Source organism: Ictidomys tridecemlineatus, chromosome 12, assembly GCF_052094955.1.
Source record: "Ictidomys tridecemlineatus isolate mIctTri1 chromosome 12, mIctTri1.hap1, whole genome shotgun sequence".
Lineage (NCBI taxonomy): Eukaryota > Metazoa > Chordata > Mammalia > Rodentia > Sciuridae > Ictidomys > Ictidomys tridecemlineatus.
Window position 1 is genome coordinate 68569721 of NC_135488.1, and position 24038 is coordinate 68593758.

General features: G+C 40.1%; 1 protein-coding gene across 1 annotated transcript in view; it reads right to left on the reverse strand.

Annotated features, from left to right (window-relative positions):
* Nucleotides 1-18621: 18621 nt before the first annotated feature.
* Nucleotides 18622-24038, reverse strand: part of Actr2 (actin related protein 2) — a 40723-nt gene continuing 35306 nt past the window's right edge. The window contains exon 9 of the mRNA XM_005322075.5: nucleotides 18622-21325. Within this exon, the coding sequence (XP_005322132.1) occupies nucleotides 21155-21325 (171 nt within the window). The 3' untranslated portion in view covers nucleotides 18622-21154. The remainder of the gene's footprint in view (nucleotides 21326-24038) is intronic.

Here is a 24038-nt window from a genome sequence, read left to right on the forward strand (position 1 = left end):
GCACATGCCCAGCCCTTTTTTTATATTTTATTTAGAGACAAGGTCTTGCTGAGTTGCTTAGGACCTGGCTAAATTGTTGAGCCTGGCTTTGAACTCTCCATCTTCCTGCCTCAGCTTCCTGAGCCCCTGGGATTACAGGCATGCACCACCATGCCTGGGAAAACCTAGAGTTCTTATTCACTTCCTCACTAGCCATGAGACCTCAGCAAAAAATACTCAACCTCTCAAAGATATCCTGGGAGCTGTTTTCCTTCTTTGGGGTTCTATCAGAACCCTCTCTTTCCCACAACCAGTTTACAAGCAGCTAGAGAGCAGGTGCATCTTTGTTGTTGTTGTTGTTGTTTTAGTTTATTTATTTATTTATTTGGCTGAGCTCAGGATTGAACTCGGGCCTTGTGCATGCTAGGCAAGCACTCTATCACAGAGCCACATCCCAGCTCTAGTTGTGTGTGTGTGTGTGTGTGTGTGTGTATTTTATTTAGCAAACACATTTTCTGCTCCTCCTCTGGTTTTCCTGCAGGGCCTCGTGGTGCCTTGTGCCCTTCAGCATTGCTATTTTTCATTACTGCAGGTGCTAAATAAGTCCTCAGTGACTGAGCTTGGAGTCAAACACATTTATCCTTGTCACCAGTCCAATTCCATGAAGCTGGGAGGGAGCCCAACGCACTGGGAGCACCATAAATCTGCTCTTTGGGCCCCACCCATTTCTTCACTGAGCAGATGTAGTAGCTGGGTGCCAAGGCTTGGGCACCCCCCTGGGCCCAGAGCAAGGAGGAATGGGGCCAGGAAGCTGGGCCTGGAGAGGACTGGTGCTTCACCAAGCCTCCGTGCCCTGGAGGGCTGTGGGGTGTGAGCAGACTTTTGGCTGATTTTCCCAGAAGGCAGGGATAAGGTCCCAATAAGGTCCAGAGGCAGAGGGGAAGGCCATGCCTGGGCTCGGTTCTACCTTGTCCCCTTGGATCCTTGCCAGCAGGAGCTGGGAGCAGGTGGCTTCCTGCTCTGAGCCTCATTTTCTCATTCACTAGCAGGGACAGTAGCCTCTCTATTTTGTATTATTATGAGAACAAAATGCCATTATGTGTGCGTAATCTGCACATAGCAGGTGCTAACCATTGTCATCTCTTCAGATGGCTTAAGGGAGGAAGGCCATCCCTAATGGAGTAACCCCCAAGTAGCTCAAAGTGAATGGTGAGAGCCCTTCCCCATTCATTGAGCGCAAGCTCCAGTTCTGACAGGGGTGGGACCCCTCCTGTGGAGATACTGTGAACCTTGACTAAATTTCTTAACCAAAGGAAACTGGTAGCTGCCTTGTGCCCAATGCCTGCTAGGCATTTCATATACCTTATTATCCCCTTTTAACAAAAGGAACATTCTTCAGGGCACAGAGAGGGCAAGTTTGTATCCAGAGCCACACAGCAGGATCAATGGTGGACCGGGTGCCAGTGCAGCTGAGTTACTATGCCAGGGGAACATCTCCACTGGCGTCTGCTCACTCCTGTTTTGTTTTGCTCCCAGGAATTTTCCATTCCATTTGTTGAACACCACTTGTAATGAAAGCTTCCTGATGCATCTTGGGAAGGAATGTGCTAAATGGCACTATATACAAACTCCTTCTCCCACATATTGGCCACACTGAGTGCCACGCCTTCAAATAATTCTGAGACATTCTTCTAAGGATATTTGTGGCATGGGGAGGAAGCCTTGGTTGCCTTCTTGCAGCTGTGCTCCTCCAGGTTAGGAACTGGGCCATGAGACCCAGGGCTGGGTGCCCGCTGAAGGTTGAGTGTTTCTACCAAAATCCTGTGGGTGACTTAGGCCCTCTCCAATGGCCCTAAAAATCACCATCAAAATGAGAGGGAAGGGCTGGATCCGTAGCTCCCGTGGTAGAGCACTTGCCTAGGCTGGCATGAGGCACTGGGTTCGATCCTCAGCACCACATAAAAATAAATAAAATAAAGACATTCTGTCCATCTACAACTACAAAAAAATTTTGTTTTTAAATGAGAGGGAAAGTTCCGGGCACAGTGGTGCACACCTGTAATCCCAGCGGCTCAGGAGGCTGAGGCAGAAGGATCACAAGTTCCAAGTCAGCCTCAGCAACAGAAAGGCTCTAAGCAACTCAGTGAGACCCTGTCTTTAAATAAGATACAAAATAGGGCTAGGGATGTGGCTCAGTGGCCGAATGCCCCCGAGTTCAATCCCTGGTACCCCCACCCCTCAAAAAATGAGGGGAGGGAAAGAGACTGTGGAATCTCCAGGAGCTGAACAAATGTTACCTAAAATGAGGACGTTTGGTGAAAGACATCTGAGAAATGCAATGGATGAATGGACACTCGGCAATTCAGAAACACTGGGCCCTTGGCTTCCGCATAAGATTAGGGGATGGAACACTTTTCCAAAGTCATTTCCATTTACATATTTAGTTCAATAGCTACCGTGGAAGGGGAGAATCCAAAGCCTACCTCAGGTACTCTTTTTATTTTGATTTATGCCAGTGGTTTATAGCTTTTTATAAATATGTTGAAAACTTCTTTCATTCCAAATGAAATTCATGGATTATATAACCTCTTTATACACATTTAAAAAAAAAATCATGTAGTATCCCAACCCTCACACAGGGCTTCTCAGCCTCCGCAGTATTGATATTTGGGGTCACATTACTCTTGCAAGAGGGCAGTCCTGTGCGCTGTAGCACATCCCAGGCCTCTGCCTACCAGATGCCAGGAGCTCCTCACCCCGAGGCGTGGCAATAAAAAATGTCTCTGATATTCCCAAGTGTCCCAGGAGGGGGTGGGGCAAAATGCCCACAGCTAAGAACCACTCCTCTCCAACATAAAGGAGACATAAAATAGCATGTATTTCAAAATATAAATGCTTGACATGGCTGCACAGAAGGACTTGATAAAGCAGCCAGATGCCTGGACCTCCTGATAATGAACGGGTCTAGATTTAAGGAAAGTAAGGCCATCAAAAACTATTTGTACAGGAACAGAAAAATGAAAGCACAGAGAGGTAGATATGCATGGACATTAGTATAAAAACTAGTAATAGGCTAAGTAATAACAGAGAACACTTACCCCTCCAGTAGCCTCTCCTTCTCCATGGGGGATACATTCCTAGACCCCACCCCCCATGGATTTCTAAAATCGCAAATAATACTAACCCTACATACACTGTTTTTTTTTCATATACATACACAAATAGACCTATGATACTGTCTGATTTTGTAAAGGAGACACAGCAAGAGATTAACAATAACTAATAATGAAATAGAACAACTATTCTACTACACAGTATTCAATAATACACATAATATTATACAATATATAATATACTACATATAATTGTAACTATTACCTAGTATTTAATAATATACTATAATAAAGATCATTCAAAACTTATGAATTGGTTATTTCTGTAATTTTCCATTTAATGTTTTCAGATTACAGTTAACCATAGAGTGAAACCATGGGTAAGGAGGACTACTGCAGATAAGGAAGGGTATAAAATAACCTTATTTCAAATAGAGATGATGTACAATAGACCCAAAGTCATAAATAAGCTGGGCCTTATTTAGGTTATTGCATCAGGATGGTTCTTATTTTCTGACCTGGGATTGGGGTGTCACCCTAGTGAGAAGTCTATAGTGTCTTAACAGAACTTGAGGGCCTGTCCCTTGAGAGGTGAAGGACAATGAGGATAGGTTTCAAAGAGGCCAAGGAGTGGGGAAGATCTCTAGAGAATCAGAATAAGGTTGAAAAAGAACAGGTAACTAGAAAATAAATTATGCTAAGCTGTAATTCTTACAATTTAGATTTCTTATTATGCTACCAAATTAAATACAAATATATAAACCAGGTGTGGTGGTGCATGACTGTAATCCCAGTGGCTCGGGAGGCTGAGGCTGAAGGATCCTAAGTTCAAAATTAGCTTCAACAAAAACGAGGAGCTAAACAACTCAGTGAGACCCTGTCTCTAAATAAAATACAAAATAGGGCACTCTTTGAGTGCCCCTGAGTTCAATCCCCAGTACCCAAAACAAATAAATAAATGCTGAAATGATATATAACAATATTTATAAAAATGACAATGAGGGCTGGGGATATAGCTCAGTTGGTAGAGTGCTTGCCTCACATTCATGAAGCCCTGGGTTCAATCCCCAATACTACAAAAAAAAAAAAAAATGAAATTCATTGAGATCCTGGCCTCATGCTTACTCATTTATGTTTAGTTCAGATTCTGTTCAAAAATATCTCAGATCTCTGCTAGGTATTTTCTGTTTGTTTGACTACACAGTAACTGTCTTACTGTGTTGAAATCCTTTTCAGTAAAATTCATAATCAGGAATGTTTAATACATCAAGCAGGGAATGCACAGCATAAGTAAATTACTCCATCACTTCAAGACAAGCTGTTTCTTCCCCTCAAGTTTCTCTCTGTAGGAGGCATTCTTCTCAATTATGGGCTTTTCAATTATTTTCTTCCAACTTTTTTTCAGTATTATGGTATTCTAAGTTATTGCTGATTTACATCTGTAGTGAGTTGAGTCAAGGGGGACATTTGAAAGTCCTGTGGGACACAAGACAATCTGGGTTGTAGGGACTCTCCTGCATACCACAGGCCATCCAGCTTCCTCCTCATCCCTACATTCCAATAGTGCTGTCAGCCAAAAGGCACGCGTACCAATTTCCAAAATGCCCCCTCTGGGCCACCACAGCTCTTGCATGAACGCGTCCCAGGTGTGGGGACTGCCACCCACAGCCATATTGCCAAAGCACTTACTTTGAATGGATGCAGACTCTCACGGCCTTCCTGGGGGCTGGCATTTGGCATTCAATGTAAGTATTTCTATCGGATCCACTACTACTGTTCTCCTTTTGACACTTGTGTGCAACTTAGATTTGCCATAGCTCACTAAATGAATTCCTCAAGTGGCATTTACAAGGAAAATGTCTGTACCTGGGTGTCAGATCCTGGGTGTTAGGTGTATTATTTTGTTCAAACTTTACAATAACCTTGGGAGGTAGGTCTAGACTCCCCATGTTTTAGATGAGAAAACTGAGGCACAGAAAGGAGAACTTGGGTAATTTGCCCACCAGTGAGTTGGCAGAATCAGAATTTGAACCCTACTTCTTACTCTCCCTGGAATATCATTTCCCCAGATTGTGTTCGATTAAAGTAAAAGAAGGAAATAGCAGCAAAGCATATTTTATAAAGATTTTATTTACTAGGGGATAGGCGTATAGCTCAGGGGTAAACTACTTATGTAGTATGCGACAGACCCTAGGTTTGATCCCTAGCATAAAAAAAATTAATGAAATTTATTTATACCCAGAGTTTTTCCAGATTCAGTCTATGTGCATTAGCTAGCACAGCCCCTGTACCACTTGACCTACAGCCAGGTATATCTGGAGAAGTTGGAGGGGAGGGAAAGTTTGGAATCTTGCCACTGGGACTGTGAAAGATACACCATAATGAAAGAAATATTGAGCTAACCTCACCATACCCAGAATGGCAAATAGGTTTCACCTCAAGTGTCAGTTTCGACTGGCTGTGGCTGCCTAGGGACAAGGGCTTTTAAGGCAAGTAGAGGAGGTCAGTGATTTCATCAATTAATAATAATGTCTGCCCAGTCGAGGAAGAGAAAAAGTGGTAGCCCCAACATTATGAATTTATATTTTCTGCTCCCCTAAACAGACATTGGAATTGGTTTCAAAACTGGAAATAAAAATGAAAAGTTTTTTTTTTTTTTTTTTTGTGGCAAATCGGTGAGTCCTAAATTTATGAGAAAACTCAGCTTCCTCAGAGTGTCCTTCTCCTCTGGTCATAGGAAGTAAGGTAGGAAGGACCTTTAAGATTATTGATACTCGTTCACTTCAGAACAGTTTTCAAAAACAGGAATAGAAACAGAAAAAGGAATTTCTGATGGTGAAGTCTAAAGTTCACCAGAAAACTCAGTTCCTCAGAATATTCCATTCATGGACTCATAGAAACCCACGGCTCAAAAGGACATTTCAGGTTATTTAGGCTGGTGGTTCTCATGTTTGGTTTACACAGAATCATTTGGGGAACTTTTTGAAAAATTCCAATGTCTGGGTTCTGATTCAAGTGTTCTGGGGAGTGAGGACTTTTTTTTTTTTTTAATTCCTCTCTTAATTCTAATGCCTATCCAGCATGAGAACTACAGGTTGGCTAAGAACCTCTCATTTTATAGACAAGGAAATGGAGATTGGGAGAAGACTGGAGGTTTTCCAGGGACACACAGTTCATCTGAAGCAGGGCAAATTCTGCCTCACATGTGTTGCCTTTGGCCTACAATGGGAAAAACCTCTGGATCCTTGAAGTTGTAGAGCTGGAGTCCTGAAGCCTCATCATTCCCATATGTCCCTCTGTCCCCTTAACTGAGCATGAAGATCCTTCTCAAAATGACCATTTCATTGTTCCTCCACTTCCTGTTCCTAACATTTCCAAAGAGAACTACCAACTCTTTTTTTTTTTTTTTTTTTTGGTACGAGGGATTGAACTCAGCACTGGAAACAACAGTCAGAAGTCAACAAACCACTGTCCTTGATATTGAATTTTGAAAAGGTAGAGGAGAAGGAGAAGTATGCTCGCAATTGTAGAAGTCCAAGCCCCTCACGGGTTGACTTAGCCACTCAGCGACACTGAAAGGATGTATTATTGTCTCACTTTACAGATAAGGTCTTACAGCTAGGGAATGGGAGTCAGAAACACTTGAGCCATTTCTCATTGCTAACCCCTGCAGCCTCCCTGACTCCTGCAGTGTCTCCAGTCCCTTAAAAGACAAGAGTACATCACTCCACTGATGGATTATTAATTGCAAGGAGAAAATGGCAACTATGCAGTTGAGACACCTGAGCACACATGCCAGCTTCACTGATGTGGTCTTCTGGCAGGACCACTTCACTGGAAACCAGTCCTGAGGAAACATCAGGGAACCCCCAATAGAGGAACATTCCATGAAGTCATTATAAATGGCCTCTGTTTTTCAAATATTTCAATGTCATGAAAGACAAAGGGATTGAGATATGCCTTAGTGGTAGAGCACTTGCCTTTAGCATGCACAAGGCCCTGGGTTCCATCCCCAGCATTACTAAATAAATAAATAAATAAGAGGGAGGGAGGGGGAGAGAGACAGACAGACAGAGATTGAGGAACTGTTCCAGAATAAAGAAAACAAAACGGATATAACACTTAAGTGTTGTCTGTGATGCTGAATTTGATTCTGCATTTGGTGGAGGAGATGCTCTCAAGCCCTAAGGCGGCAATTGATAAAACTGGAATATGGAATATGGACTAGGAAAAAAATTACTGTATCCATGTTAAATGTCCTGAATTTGATAATTGTACTTTATGTAAGAAAATGTCTTTCTTCTTAGGAAAATACATGCTGAGGCATTAAGAGGTAAAGAGGTATGCTATTTCAAGCTACTCTCAAATGCATGGGAAAAAAATTAAATATTGCTTCAGTGTTCCTTACAACAGCCAGCAGAGCGCTCAGCTCAGGTAATGAATTAAAAATATTTGATTACTTGATTAAACAATTCCACAGTCTCCTGACATTAAGGAAAATACTTTTCATAGTGGTTTTCTTGGCTTCTAACACTTCTGCTTTATTTCAGAGAAGGCACAAATAAAATTCTGATCCTTTACTGACTCCCTTCTCACTCTACTCCCAGCTGTTCTAAGGAAGGGGAAAACCCTCCTGTGAATTTGTTTTACCTCAGTATTATTTATAAACCCCTTCACAGTTCCTGGAAATTTATTTGGGATTTTTATTAATCTTATTGTATTAATAGGGTGGGGGAAAAACCGGCAGGATATGCTGAATGATTTCTCTGTTCTTTTCACCTTCTGCTCCTATGAAAATCTGAAGTCAAAATCTCATCCTACCAGATGGAGGGACTGAATGAGGCCTCTCTTGAAAAGGAATGTTGACTTTGATTTGATAAATATTGAATGCCTACTCCATGTGGTATAGAGCTCTTATCCTAGATATGGTAGAGAAAAAAACGCACTCTATTACTGAACCAAATGTTTTGGAACTACCTCCCTGTTCTTCATTGCTGAGCACCGTTTCATTAAGACAGAATTACAGCCCAGTCATTTTTGGCAGGATATACCTATATTAGTCAGGGTCTAAGTCGCAAGCAACATAACCTGCCTTGGATGATTTAAACAGAAAATAAACTATTAAGGGATATTTGGGAGCTCACAGAATCTCCAGGAGGGCCACAGAGACTGGGTGGAGGCCATCCAGCTGGGAATAAGGCCCAACCACGCTGTGGGCCCTCAGAAGGGGCTCCTGCCACCTCCCTGCTAAACAGTCTCCACCACTCACACTTCTGATGCTATAAGAAGCACCCCTTGTGGCACCAGGCACCTTAGCTCAGTCCAAATGCCTGGATAGGAAGCAATTCCTCTCAAGGGGCACTATTTGATGGGCAAATCCCAGCCACAAGAAAAGGGTAGGAGGGTGAGTTACCAACTTCTTAGGAAGGCAGAATGTCACATAATGTAGAAAAGCCCCTAAATATAGGAAGAGTTAGTGAAGATGGTTAGTGGCCACAAGTCATGACCAATATCATGTGGGAACAGCTAGCCAAACACAGGAAAAATTCCCAGTTTCTAAATTGTCTTGGTATTTATTAGTGAGCCACTGCTTTTTTTTTTTTTTTTTTTGGTACTAGCGATTGAGCCCAGGGGTGTTTAACACTGAGCATACAACCCAGCTGTTTTTATTTTCATTTGTTTCTGGGTGGTTTTTTTTTTGGTTTTTTTTTGGTACTTGGGATTGAACCCAGGGGTGCTTAATCACTAAGCCATGTCCCCAGCCCTTTTTCAGTTTTTATTTTGAAATAAGGTCTTGCTAAATGGCTGAGGCTGACCTCAAACTCGCAATTCTCCTGCCTCAGCCTTTAGAGTCGTTGGGATTGTAGATATATATATATATATATATATATATATATATATCACCACGCCCTGCTAGTGAGGTCGTCTTCTCTCCTGTCTTTTGTGATTTGAGCATTCTAAAGCTTATTCTGAATATGAAGGAGGAAAAAAAAAAAAAAAGCCCCAACCCTGAAAACTCTTGAATCTTGGTTCTAAAGTGAATCTCTGAAGAAGGGAGTGTGAGTGGTAATTATTCCAAGCACCTGGAAACATGTTGTTTACAGAGGAGGAAACAGGGCCTAGGAATGTGCAGTGTGGCCCTGGCTACACGGCTGGGTGGTGGCTGACATCAGGATGTCCCAGAGTGTGCTTTGCATAGTAGTCCTAGGTGGTGGGCCCAGGAGGCAGGTGGGAGGGAGAAGGGAAATGAGAAAGAAGGAGGGAGGGAAGGAGATAAAGAGATCCCTTGTCCCAGATAAAGTCCAGTTAGTTTCCTTCCCACAGGACTTCTGGGAAACTGTGACATGTTGCCAGGGACATTTATGTTGCATTTCCCTAACTGTTTGAATCAGAGGGATGTGAGGCATCTTGCTCAGGAGCACTCTTGGGGAAATACAGTGTTGCCCTGTGCCGCCTCCTTAGAACCCTGCAGAACACTTCGGTTCTCTAAATTCCAACTCTGTGACTTTCATGCAAATACAAGTGATTTTAAATGTCACTGGTTTCAGAGCAATTTTGCGGGGCTACTTTCAAAAAGGAAGGAGTGAACAGCCCTCTAGCCCCTTTCAAGCTCTCTAACTTGAGAACAGAATGTCTTGGGCAGTTGCTTTGCCCATCACTAGTTGATTTAGAAGTGCAGCCTGAGATCATTTCAGACCCCTGAGTTGAACAGGCCAGCTTTGTGGTCCAATGACTATAACTAACACGGGGTAAAATAAGGTTATCTAGTGCAGCAATGAGGGTATTTGTTTCTTATGAAGTCAATTTAACACATGTAAAATTTCAAATATATTTTGTTCAAACTGAAAACTAACATTGTCATTAGCTGGTTTCAGGTTTATTTTGTTGTTTTGTTCACTGCCAAGTTCAACTTGACAGATCAACTTCAAACTAACACATCTACACATACAAAACCTGCAAAAAAATTTGGCTCCCATGTGAGCTGGCCCCCAAGCCCCCTCAGCAGGACAGCTGCATAAACCACGGCATGCCATTTGCCTTAGTAATTCTTGGAGCACTTAATATTGAGATAATTTCACAGCCTGTTAAAATGCCCCCATCACTCCTGCTTTTAAAGGTGTTGTTTGGTTTCATCCAAATGGCCATTAAGATGTTGAAAAAGAAAACCATCTTTGAGGTGTGGCAAGCCCTGATGAATCTCATATTGTAAAAGCATTGAATTGTGAAGGTTACTATGCACCAACCAGTCCAGTTACTTTAAAAAAAAATAGTGCCTATCTTTTTTAAACATTTTGTTTTAGTTGTAGATGGATACAATATCTTTTATTTTTTATGTGGTGCTGAGGAGAGAACCCAGTGCCTTATACATGCAAGACAAGCGGTCTACCACTGAGCCACAACCCCAGCCCGTGCCTCACTACTTTTTAAAATCACAATATTCACTTCTTTTAATAAAAGTATACTTTTAATAAAAGTAAATAGTTTATGTGATTTTAAAATAAAATCACGTAAACTATTTAATCCCAACAAGAAAAACTAAAGGCAGATTGGCAATGTGAATGGTCTTATGGTTAAACTTGCTTGATGTGTTCTTGAACTATTTATATATAGGCTTTGATAGGACTAAATATTAAGAAACCTAAAAGGAATCTGTTTTCAGGGCCTTTCAAAAACCAAGCCAGTCATCCCACTCCTTTCTTGGTGTTCTCATTTCATGTGAAAACACATAATCCAGGTCCTAACCCTCAAATATCCCATGAGTCTGTGTGAATTACACTCTTGCACATCTGAAGTACTTTCTTGCGGCTTTTTTTTGGGGGTTTTGCTTTGTTTTGTTTATCCTACACAACTTCCTTCCTTCCTTCCTACCCTTTCCTCCCCAGGGCTTTTAGAGATAGGATAACCAGTAATCATGTCCTCCTGTAGTAGTGATGGGAGACCTAGATCCCACTCCTCCCTCAGCTTCTGGCCAGAGGAGGATGTAAGTAATAATGGCCACCTTGAACAACACTGCTATTCAGAGCATGGAGATCTGGGAAACATCCTTGAATTCAGAGAGCAAAATTAGCTGCTTCTTAAGTAATGTGCAGCTGCTCTGCGTGGAAGCGGAGGTACTGTCTCCCAGAAGGCAACATCCTCTTGCATGTCTTAGCCCCTTGCAGGAGGCCTTCCAATAAGTTGTCCCCACTGACAAGAGCCTCCCCCCACCCCCAGAGTGCTCATGCACTTGCCACCCTCAGTGAATCCACAAACAGAGGGCAAGTTCTTAGGAAAGCCAGGCAATTCAAATGCTTCCTTCCCAAGTGTTCTTCTGAAGGGCCATTGGGATTCCAGGAGCCACTGTGAACCTTAATAGCTGACATTCTTTCCATTTCTTGCCTTCCTGTTGTGAGTGGAGAGTTTGAAAACGCCATTGACTCATTTGTCAAGTTCTGATTTAAATCCAGGGCCTTGGGCCAGAGCGAACACCTGCTATGCAAAAGCTAAGCCTACCAAGGCAAAAGCCCAAATGGATCAATCTCCTAAGTGTGACAAGCTCCTTCGATCTAAATGCCAGTGGCCAACGGGCCCGTGCACTTGTTCACTCCCAGGGCTTCCACTTAATTTTCTTCATGGGAATGATTTGCTGGAAACAGAAGAGCAACCTCTTGTGAGGCACTTCATATCAAAGCGCTTTTGAAACTGCACTTGGGACACCAACCACTCCAGGCTGGGGACACTCGATTTTTTTTTTTTTAATTGTTGGGGGACACTCGATTAACTTGGAGTTAAATTAAGGCACATAAAAGACGTTGTTCCTGAGGCCTCTCGAGTGAGGGATAGGGTCAAGACAAGTCTCCCAAATTGATAGAGATGGACACAGAGACAGGAGAAAATGATCATGAGGTGTGAGAAGCAAGAGATGCTTCAGGTCAGCTCTGGCTCTATGACCTCCAAGCTCTGAGTCATCGATCCTTTATTTTGGGAGGAAGGACAGTAATGAGCTATATTTCCAGTCCATTTATTTAGTTATTTATTTAGACAGGGCCCTAAGTTGCTGAGGCTGGCCTTGAACCTGTGATCCTTCTGCTTCAGCTTCTGGAGTAGCTGAAATTACAGGCTTGTGCCATTGCTTCCCAATGAGTGAATGTTCCTTACTGTTCCTTACATCTCCCTTTTCTCATTTTATAAAGTGAAGATGAGAAATTCGTACTTGCATTAAATGAGAATGCTGGTAAAGTACTTAAGGCACAGCACCTGGCACTTAGTGGGTACTCAATAAATAGCGATGGTTATAGCTTTCTGTTGTGTCCCTGTTGTTGTTATTGATTCCTAGGGTTAATTTTAGGGCCAGATGACCTCTTTTGGCTCTGCCCACAGAAAGTCAAGGCGCTTTTAAAAGTTCAATAAACACTTGTTTAAGATGCATTCTTGTCTCCAAAAGGCAGTAAAACAAGGCAGGAAAGTGCAGCTCCTCTCCCAAGAGGAATCGGAAACAAAGGCCCTTTGAAATAGATGAGACTGGTTGGACTTTCCTTTGTAAAATGAAGGCACAGGAGGAGCCCTGTACAGTAAACCCCAGGATTCCCAAGAGTCCTGGTGACTATCTTTTAGGCACTGAGTCTTTGCCTCATTCTCTTAGAATAACTTCCAATTACTGAAACCTTTGGACAAACGTACTGAGATTCTTATCAGTTTGTAGCTGACTCCCTAAAAAAATGTCCTGGTTTCTGATTCATGTTTTTCCAAGTTCAAAGGACCCCTTCTAAGACTGTTGTCTCAATTTCTGGAGGTAAATCCAGGTATCTGTATTGTAATTAGCTTCCCAAGAGATTCTTATGTATCCCTAAGATTGAGAAGCACTGACCTGAATGTTGCTAGAAAGGAAAGGAAGGGGTGTGTGTGGGGGCGCTAGTTGGGGTTGGGGGTTGGGAGGGGAGGCAGAACACCGTGAAGACTAGGAATTCTTTAGTCTAAGTGGAAATCATTTACGCCAATATTGTCACAAATCCAAGATATCTGGAGTAAATGGTTTCCTCATTTCTCCTTCATAAATCAGCGTGGATATTCTTGGCAGGCTTTGCTCCTCTGCAGGGTGGGCAGCTGTGAGTCAAGCAAAGGGTTTATCTCCTCCTCTTCTCCTGACCTTGTCTTCCTGCCTTTTGCAGATGCAATTCTTTCCCGGGCTGCCTTGCAGATAATTATTTTAGCAGACAAGCTCAGGGCCTGAAGGATACAGGGTTTATTCTTGAAAGTAATAACTCCAATGAAAGGTCTCAGCTTCTGAATAAAACCAGTGAATGGGAGTGAGCTGCCATTTGGTTTAAGTTACCATTTAGCAAATGGAGGCCTCTAAGAATTTAAGGTGCTCTCTAGTATTTCATTTTATTTTAAAAAGTGAGGGGATCTAGGGAGCAGCAAACATTTTTGTGATCTGGGCCATACACAAAAGTTTTCCAGTGTCACTGATTTGATGGTGGGGATGAGGGTGAAGGCACCATAAATCCAGACCTCTTTAGATTCTTAAAACATGGGAATTTCAGTACATTAATCTCCCCTCTCACGTATTTATTCAACAAATCCACAAATGCAACAAAACAAAGAAAACTTTCATTTAGAATGTTCAAGGAAGTCTTTCTTATTCTTTCTAAAGAAACTGAAGGAACTTTTGTTGGCGCACATCACAAATCTTACCTTCTTTTGAATGGTATGAACAGATAAAAATGTTTAAGCTTAAAAGAGTGTTGTGTGTAAGAAATGCAAAGTATCATTATTTATCCAACTCTTTTCTGAGACAAGAGGATTAACCAAAACTAAAGAAATGAACATGAAATTGTTATACCACTTTTTTAAAAAATAGCTGAAATCAGAAAACAGTTTCCTAGTACCTCCTATATCTTACGTATTTGACAAAAGTAAATAATACTGGGGCTGGGATGTGGCTCAAGCGGTAGCGCACTCGTCTGGCATGCATGCGGCCCGGGTTCGATCCCCAGCACCACATACCAACAAAGATGTTGTGTCCGCCGAGAACTAAGAAATAAATATTAAAATTTCTCTCTCTCTCTCTCTCTCTCCTCTCTCACTCTCTCCTTAAAAAATTTAAAAAAAAAAGAAATGTACTTATAGCAGTTATTAAAATTAAAGTGTAGCCCAGCATATGTAAGATTATGGGTTCTATCCCCAGCACTGAAAAAAATAGGGGACTATTGGTAATTATGAACAATTAAACACTTCCACAAATTTCACAGCAAGGTTTCTTTTTTTCTTCTCCCCACCCCCCTTTTTTTTTAAGTGCTGGGGATTTAACCCAGAGGTGCTTTACCAGCACTACATCCCCAGCCCCCTTTTAAATTTTGAAACAGGATCTCACTAAAATGCCAATCTGGCCTCAAACTTGCAATCTTCTTGTCATAGCTCCCAGTAGCTGTGATTACAGGCATGTACCATCATGTCCGATAGGACTAACAAGATTTCTATTATCTGATCTGCATGTGTAATGAATTATACTATCAGATAGTGCTTAAAAGGCTGGAAGACATTTGTTGTGTGTTTTAGAATAAAATGGTAAATTTAAGGGAAGCTTTCATGGTTCAAATTGTAAGAATGGAATATGCAGGCAAACAAATAGTAAGAAAATATACCTATCATCAACTGTATACTGCCTAGATAACACTCTTATAAAAGTTCACTGGTATGGGCTATATAATTGGGTTGACAAAATAAAAGTTATTTTTTCTAACCTTAAAGGATCCTTAAAATGCTCCGTAGGGTTCCTGCCCTAAACACTAGTTATCTGTTTATGCACATATCTGCAGCTAGTACTTAATGTTTGTATATAAGATATTTAATGTATAACATATATAAAAATATATTTACCATATATGGTCATTTTATACTTACTATACAGTTTGCCCTCCCTATCTGTGGGTTCCGTATCTGGGGATTAAACCCAACACAGACTGACACTGCATTAGGTATTATAAGTCATTTGGGAATGAGCAAGTACTATGTCATGTCATATGACACTTGAGCATCCTCAGATTTGGGTATCTGTTGGCAGGGTGTGGGGCTCCTAAAACCAACCAATCCCCTGCAGGTACCAAGGGAGACTGTATATTTAAATATATTGTTGGGGCTTGGGCTGGGGCTCAGTGGTAGCGTGCTTGCCTAACATGCACCTCATACAAATAAATAAAATAAAGTTCCATCAACAACTATAAAGTATTTTTAAAAAATAAATATATGGGACATTAACTTAATATACAGTTGTACACACTCAGCACACACCCTTTTTCAAATCTCTGGCTGAAATTATCCCTGGCTCAAGAAAGCAAATGCAGGGAGGGCTAAACTTCCCTTCTCTTGCACTAGTATCAACTAAAATAATTCCACAAACTTCCAACTTTTGGAATCCAATTGGGTTAATATTCTAAAAATCCAGTCAAAAGACAAAGGAATTATGTAGAGATGCATCCAAAAATTTGCTCATTAGTAGCATGCACCTTGAAATACATCCTCCCCAGAAGTAGAGTTGTCAGGCAGGTAGCTTTCTTGGCCAAACTGCAAATCACTTCCATTCATGAAGGAGCTGTGAGGAGAAAGCAACTCTGCTATGTCACCACTTGTACCACTCAACTCCCATCTGCCCAGGATTCAAGTCTTATTCTAAAAACTAAATATTGACTCAGAAGCCCTTCAGGACAGTTACAGACCTTCTCTTCACTTAAATCACAAAGAGCTGCTAACCGTCCTTGGGTGTGAGAGTCTCTGGACTTCCTTTCAATCCACACAAATGAGTGACAGAGGATGCTTTAACCTTCCCATAATTTGCATTTGTCTTTTGAGTGAAGGATGTTTATCACCTACTTGAGCATTCATTTGTGAGAGGTGGGGGTGGAGGTCAGCACACTGGAGACCAGCTCTGGGAGTTAGTCTCTAAGTGGTTCTAGCTTTCCAAGGCTTCTTTCCTTTTCTGAGTTTTTACAACAAAGAGAAAGCAAGGGCTTGTAGGAGTGGGTGGGTGGTTCATCCTTTGGAGTCTGATTATCATCTTAGCACCCTACAGCACGAGCATGAAAGCTAGAAAAGAAGCAAACCATCGCCCCAGATTCTGTAGGTCCAGAGTGGATTTCAGAACCTTTATATTTTTGCAATGCAGGGGCTCAACCCCAGGGCCTTGTACATGCAAGGCAGGCACCAAAAGAAACCCCCAGTCCTTGCTTTTAAAGTTTAGATAATTATACTCCAGCTATAGCATTTCCTATAGGATAGTTAACGTATTAAAGAGGAAAAGGTGATATGATTGCATTTTATTTTAGGTGCTGGGAATAAATTCAGGGACTTGGACATGCAAAGCACTTGCTCTACCACTGAGACATCACCGCCCCCCAGCCTAATTTCATTTTCATTATACAGTCTTTTCCAGTCTTTCCTTGGTGGGTGGGAGTTGAAGGGGTAGATATGAATAATGTAGAAAGTCCCTTCTGCCAAAAGAGAGAAATCATTTGGATTTCCCCTTACCCAGTCAGATACTTTACATCTGCAGATAATGAAAACTGAGATAGTAAGTAGACTTTTTGTCACTGTCATAGCATAGAGGATTTAAACAAAAGTAAATAAATATAGGGGGCTGGGGTTGTAGTTTAGTGGTTGAGCACTTGCCTGGCATGCATGAGGCACTGGGTTTGATCCTCGGCACCACATAAAATAAATAAATAAAACAAAAGATAGTCTACCTACAACAACAACAACAAAAAAAACACAAAACAGATTAAAAAAAAAAAAAAAAAGTAAATATGGGCCAACATGATGGCACACACCTGTAATCCCAGCAGCTTGGAAGGCTGAGGCAGGAGGATCCAGAGTTTAAAGCCAGCCTCAGCAACAGCAAGGCGCTAAGCAACTCAGTGAGACCCTGTCTCTAATACAATATAAAATAGGGCTGAGGATATAGCTCAGTTGTTGAGTGCCCCCGAATTCAATCCCTCAGCACCAAAAAAAAAAAAAAAAAAAAAAAAACTAAATATGGTTCAATAGTTTTCTTTTTTCTAATTTCAGTTATAAAACAATGGAAACAAAGATGTTTTAAAAAACATTAAATTTGGCCAGATGCAGTGGCACACACCTGTAATCCCAGGCACTTGGGAGGCTGAAGCAGGAGGCTCACAAGTTCGAGGCTAGCCTCAGCAATTTAGCAGGCCCCTCAGCATTGTAGCAAGACCTGTTTCAAAATAAAAAAAATCAAAAGGACTTGGGATGTAGCTCAATGGTAAAGTGCCCCTGGGTTCAATCCCCTGTTCTACCAAAAAAAAGTTGGGGGGTGTGGTATTAAGTTTAATGTCCAATTCACTGAAATTTATATAATAGCTGCCTTGTTTGTGTCTTCCCTAACTCATTTACTTCTATTCTATGACTCAGGTTCCTTATAATGCAGTGGTTAGGCACTAATTTTGCCCTTATAGGTGGGTATTCCCACATGCAAATGTGTTTTCCTAAGTCCATTTCCTTAGCAAATCCACTTACCTCAGATGTAGCATTTTCCATCTTTGAATAGGCCAAGGAACTTGAGCCAGAGGGGAAAAGTGACCTTAAAATATGCCAGAACTAGCTGGGCACAGTGGCACATGCTTGTAATACCAGTGACTCAAGAGGCTGAGGCAGAAGGATCTCAAGTTCAAAGCCAGCCTCAACAACAACTCAGTGAAGCCCTAAGCAACTTAGCAAGAAGTATCCAAAAAAAAAAAAAAAGGAATAGGGTTGTCGCTCAGTGGTTAACCCCCAAATGGTAATACTAAGCTAATGTCAACACTGGTTTCTGGTTCACTTCAGCTAGATACCCTCTTTGATGGTTCTAAAATCAGCAGGAGTTAATAAATTCACAGTAGTCAAAGTTTGTGGTAAAGGAAAAAAAAAAAAAAGAGCATTGAGATTATATCCCTTCTCTCTATCAATAGAGATCCTGCCACTACATGATTCTTCTGGCAACTCAGAAAAGACACCAGAGGTAACCCTCAGGATGTTCTGAGGGACTCAGGCTGTGAAAGAATAACAAGTATAAAAGTTCATTAAGGAAAAACAAAAATACTTCATGCCTGCTTCCCAGCTCTCATCGCCCCACCCAAGGCTAGTATTAAAAAAAGGGTCCAGGTCAGTCAGATATTTTCATTCTGCTTTAGTTATTTTGTTAGGAGTATGCCTAAAAGTCTGCAGATGAGCTGAAAATGTCCGTAAGAAGCATGTTACATACAGGTCTATCTAGCATTGATAATACTGTGAAAGCCACCTTGGGAACGAAAATACTGTGTCGAAGAAAAAAAATCTCTAGTATAAATGTAATTTGCCCTCATTTCTAATTTTTTAAAAATATTTATCTAAAAATCATACTAGAAGTGAGTTTTGTCAATAATAGCACATTATGGTGAACTGAACTTGATCTAACAACCAGCATAAAATTTTCAACCCATCTTGGATTAGCAAAAATTAAAAGTATAAATAAAAACAAAATAAAAGAAACACTATAAAAGGAAAAACAAAGACAAAAGTTGAATTTACTGTGAAAAATCTGATTTTATTTTCTGAATCAAAAAGAAGTGTATTTGTGTTAAATTTAGAATGTTTAGTTTTTCCATTCATTTTTCAAAATACTTTCCAGACAGTGCTCAGAACTGTGTAAAAGTTACCATCCAATACCATGTTTTCTAGGAAACCTTTTCTTCAAGGCATTGGCAATTCTAATTTTAAAGTAAAAGAATTTAACTACTATTAGAAATCTCAGTGACAATGAGTTTCAAGAGCTAAATCATATTTGTTTTAAAGCAGAATTTAAAAAAAAAATTCTGAGGGACTCACATCTGACAACTCCAATGAAACATAATACCTCCCAACGTCCAAACTATTAAATGCATCACTTCAATAAGATAGGAAAATTATAAAATGGAATTTTATTGTGTGTGTGTGTACACACACACACGTATATATAAATATACCATTTTAACTGTCATGTTTGGTAGCAGAATCATGAAATAAAAACAAAATCTACATTCAAGGGACAATTTCGTAAATACTCTTTTTGTTACTTAAGAGTCCATCCTATTCTTTGTTGTTTTCTATTCCTGTATTTTAAAATCACGACCAAAGGCCAAGAGTTGATCTGAACTGAACAGTCAGTAGGTTCTACTGTTTCTACATACAGTACATGTGTCCTTTAACAAGCCCAGGACTCAAAATGTTGGAGAATTTCTAAAAAAACATATTTACGAATACTTGAAAATTCAAAGCGACTCTGAAAGCCACATCCCAAAATCTAGTAGACATTCTTCAAGGGCTGTTCAAAGGTACTGAAGCATGTCCAGCATGCACACAAACTTACTTGTTCAAACTGAGGTAAATCAGTGAACAATACAACAGAAGTTGCATAATTAAGACTAACCTTTTTTTGCTTATTCCACAAACTTTTAAATTTTCTCATAAAAAAAGAGAGCCAATTTTTCTGATTTCAGCCACTAAAAAATTAAGCCATTTCTTGGGGCGGGGGCTATAAACTCGCCAGTTGAGTGCTTGCCTTGCATGCACAAGGTCCTTGGTTCAATCCTCAGCACAGAAAAGAAAAGAAAAGACCATTTCTTTCAAATTTCAAACCCATTATTAGTGAAGAATGTTTTAAAGGAAAACATTTCCCCACAGAACCTAATACAATTTCTTATTATTTTTCAAATTTAGAAAGAACTCACGCCTGGATTTGATATTTTTTCAGACAGCAAGCAATACTGACAGGATTCATAAATAGGATTTTCTGACACATGCAGGAAAGTCTGCTAACATTCACAACATTCCAACCACTCTTCTTTCAAGCATAAAAGATGGCTGAGAATTGGCAGTTATTAGTTTTCAGTACAAATACACATTTAAGCCTTGATATTTTTTTTTTTGCCAACATTTTAAATAGTCAAATTTTATTCCACTTCCAGGGTTCAAATCAAACAAACAAAAAACAAATGAAAATTACAACTGGCAACAAGTCCCATATGCCAATGTTATTTTTAACCAGTAATTGTAACCTACTGCCAGTAATTATTTACATGTATCTGCTTGTTTTATTAAATAAGCACTGGTCAGTTATATAAGAGAAAATTTGCAAGAATGGTACTTGGCAATGGGTTATCTTAAAGCTTCTGGAATAAATAAGCATTTAGAAAACGCCAGCTCTTAAGCATTTTTTTTTTATCTGTAATTTGAGTTAAAAAATGCATTTTAAATGTTACTTTTCCACTGATAGATTCTGGGAGTCTAGTCCCAGGTAACATGGGTGACTTGAAATAAACAAAATAAACAAATCCCTAAGCCACATAGTAATGGAATAATATACTTGCTTTTAATATGATATGGAAACAGTTCCAGGCAGACAAAAAGAAGAAAATCTGTCAAATCAAAGTACTGTAAATAAGGTTCATTTTATATACCTCCAGCAGAAAACCTCAAAAAAATCACAATCAAAAGATTACCTACTCCCCCCACCAGGCAAAAAAATCATTTTAGTTCTGAGCTTAACATTTCCCTAGGATGTTAATAGGAGAAGATTTAAAGCACTTAGAGCTGCAGCAGTAACTGTAGAAAGCGCAACACTACAGAGAAAAGCCCTAAAGGGTTCAGGGCTGCCCACCCATCCATCCCTCACTACCCCCACACCCCAGTAATATGTAAAAGTTTTTCTTATGCTAATAAAGGCATACCACCTATTGTGCTAAAGACTAAAACTAGCAACATTAGAGCAGTAAAGTGAAAATAGGAAGCCTATAGGATTTATCTAAATGCCTACTTAGAAGAAACAAAGCAGCAGACAGGACCCTTTGCCCCCTGGTTGTGTTTGCAGGGAAGTGGTTATATTAAACAGCCAGATTAACTCATTTAAAAAAAAAACAAAAAACCAACAAACCTTCCCCAAGGTACCAGAATAAAACTTGACCTTTTCAGTCAAAGGGCACAGAGAGGCCTCTTCATGTCCTGGAGTTGAATGAGTTCAAAGATTGGCAATAAAGGAAGAAAGAAAGCGTTAGGGGTGTGATTGGAACAAGCCTTGCAGTTTATCGAACAGTCACACCAAGTTTTTCCAGCACGCGGACACCCTTTTCTTGGTACTCCTGTCGGGTCATCCAAAAGTTGTCTTTGTCTTTCATGATATCTGCTAGAACTGCGCCACCCAGGAAGACCATGTGCTTTCTGCGAGGTGGGTCTTCAATTCGAATCTTAAATTTCTGAAGAAAGGATAATAAAATGTCACGTAAACATAGGGCTTTCTATTTCATGAAAATGACTTTTTCCACATATTCACTTGCTGAATCTAAAAACAACCCATAATATAAGTAGGACAGCAGGATTTGGGATCCGAGGCCCAGAAACATTTAGCAATTTCTCCCGTGCTCCACTCTAATGTACTTGGAACAGTTCAATTCACTCCTATTGTCTCATTTTTAACAGCACCCCCTTTCATTCTCCAAAGCATGCTGATTTGAGCAGGGCAAGGTGGCGCATGCCTGTAATCCCAGCAGCTCGGGAGGCTGAGGCAAGCAACTCAGTGAAACTCTGTCTCTAAATGAAAGATAAAATAGGGCTGGGGATGTAGCTCAGTGGCCAAGTGCCCCTGAGTTCAATCCCTGGTACCAAAAAAAAAAAAGTACACTGACTTGACAGATAAGTTACACAACCAATCACCTTACCAAGAGTCAAAATACCAGATGATGGACAATGATGTTGAGGACACCAGAGTAACACTGAACCAGCTTTCCTTCCTTCTTATTTTTTTTCCACTGCTAGGGACTGAACCCAGGGTCTTGTGCACCCTACATAAGGGTTCTACACTTAGCCACACCCACAGTCCTTAAGTTCTTTTCTTGTAAGGAAAGCTCACTTTCTAAGGTCTCAAATTCAAATGAAATGTTCTTCAAATAAACAAGGCCAAATATGGTCAAAACAAATCATGGGGATGTTGGAGAAAATGAACACAGTAACTAAGACAATTGAGAAAAGTTTTATACTCTGTAGCTACTATAATTGTCTAAAAAGGATAAATCCTAATCTGTATAGTCAATATCTGAAAGAGAAACCTTCAAATGACATAGTTATTTTATGTCACAAATTCTGCAAAAAAGACTTAAAAGTAACTATGTCCTCCTGCATTATGGCTTTATGTCAATAAATAGAATTAGGAATCTGATAATCTATGAAACAATTTACTCATTAGTCAATTCTGAGACCAACCTACTGTTACTCTTTGCTATTAAATAGGAGTTGGCAAATGTTCTTTTGTAAAGGGCTAAGACAGTAAATACTTGGGGATTTTCAGGTTTATGGCTGCTACACCCATATGTAGCCAGAAGACAGCCATACACAGTATATAACAATAGCTAACACTATTGTAAACAAATGGGCCTAGCTATGTTCCAATAAAATTAACAAGGGCTGTAATGTACCCACTTCTGTTCCAAGGGAAACTAAATAGCCGCTGAAGACACACTGCTTCGCCTGCAGCTTTCACAACTGGCTGCTATTCTTCTGCTCATACTACCTTCCTAACCCTAGTTTGGTAACAGGAGTTCTTGTTCTTCATTGCTTCTTTTATCTCCCTCCTCCCTGAACTCCACAGCTGCTCTGAAACTCATTCTATCCAACTACTCCATCCATCAATTTTCCTTGTGGAAGTCCTGTTATCTATAGATTCTTGCAGACATCTACACATCTCCAGGTTATTTCCTCTCATACCTATTCTTGGTTCATGAATGCACATATTCTCTCCATTTCCTGAGATTCTTGGTAACTTTCTTCTTCTCTTCCTCTTATACTCACTTAGCAAATACCAACTTGGGTTATCACCTTTCAACTTTGCACCTACCCTCAAGCAGCTGAGTTGGATAGGAAAGAAAATCAACCACTTGCTTTAAATGTAAACGCGTCACTAACCTAAAAAGGGCCTGAGTGCTAAATGGCAATCCTATTGCATTTCTCCACTCTCTGTTCCATTCTTCAGGAAACCAATTCAACCTTCTCCATTTTAAACCTCTAACATTTCCATCTCACTTCTCCAAACTATGCTTCTCCATCTACCTTTGTTTCCTTCCCCTCTACGAGTCTATTTACTATAGCCAACTTATCCTTTTAATACATAAATCAAATCTTATCATTTCTCTACTCAAAACCCTCTCAAGACTTTTTTTTTTTTTTTTTAAGTTCCTCCCTGGAAGACTTTTCCCTTGATCGATACAGGTCTCTCATTAAAAGTGAGAGAGACCTTATCAGAGAGGTCTTTCCTGATCACACTTATAAAGAAACATACCACCTCTCCAACCACTAACATTGTTTTGCTTTTAACCTTATTTTTCATTATAGCACTGATATATTACTTAAACTAAAAGCAGGGACTTTATTTTGTTTACCACTATTTTGTTTGTACCAGCACCTAGAACAATGTTTGGCACCTAGATGGAGTCCAAGAAATGTTTGCTGAATAAATAAATGATCCTATGTGATGGATTTTAAATTATATGTATAATTCAATAAAATCAGAAAAATGAGCAAAGTACTTAGACAACATGGCTCCTGTAGTCTTAATTTGTTTAACATATGTTAAGTCCATACTCAATTTAATTTCAATTTGAGTCATCTGTGAAAGATGTAACATTAGTATTTCCAAAACATACAGTACTCCATAATATATAATCTCATTATCTAAAAAAGATGACCAAAGACAGTGAAACAAAGCTTAGAGATTAACTCAAGATTAAAAGACTCTTAGTTGAGTACATAAAATATATAGCATACTTCATATAGTCCACAGCATTTTGGTTTGTTTTTCTTTTTGTTTTTGGATACAGGGGAGGGCATATGCCAAAGAAGCATCAATTACCCCCAGTGTAAAAGTTTCTAATGTACACATTAACAATGACCAGTTAAAGTCTGTTCTAAGAGCTAATG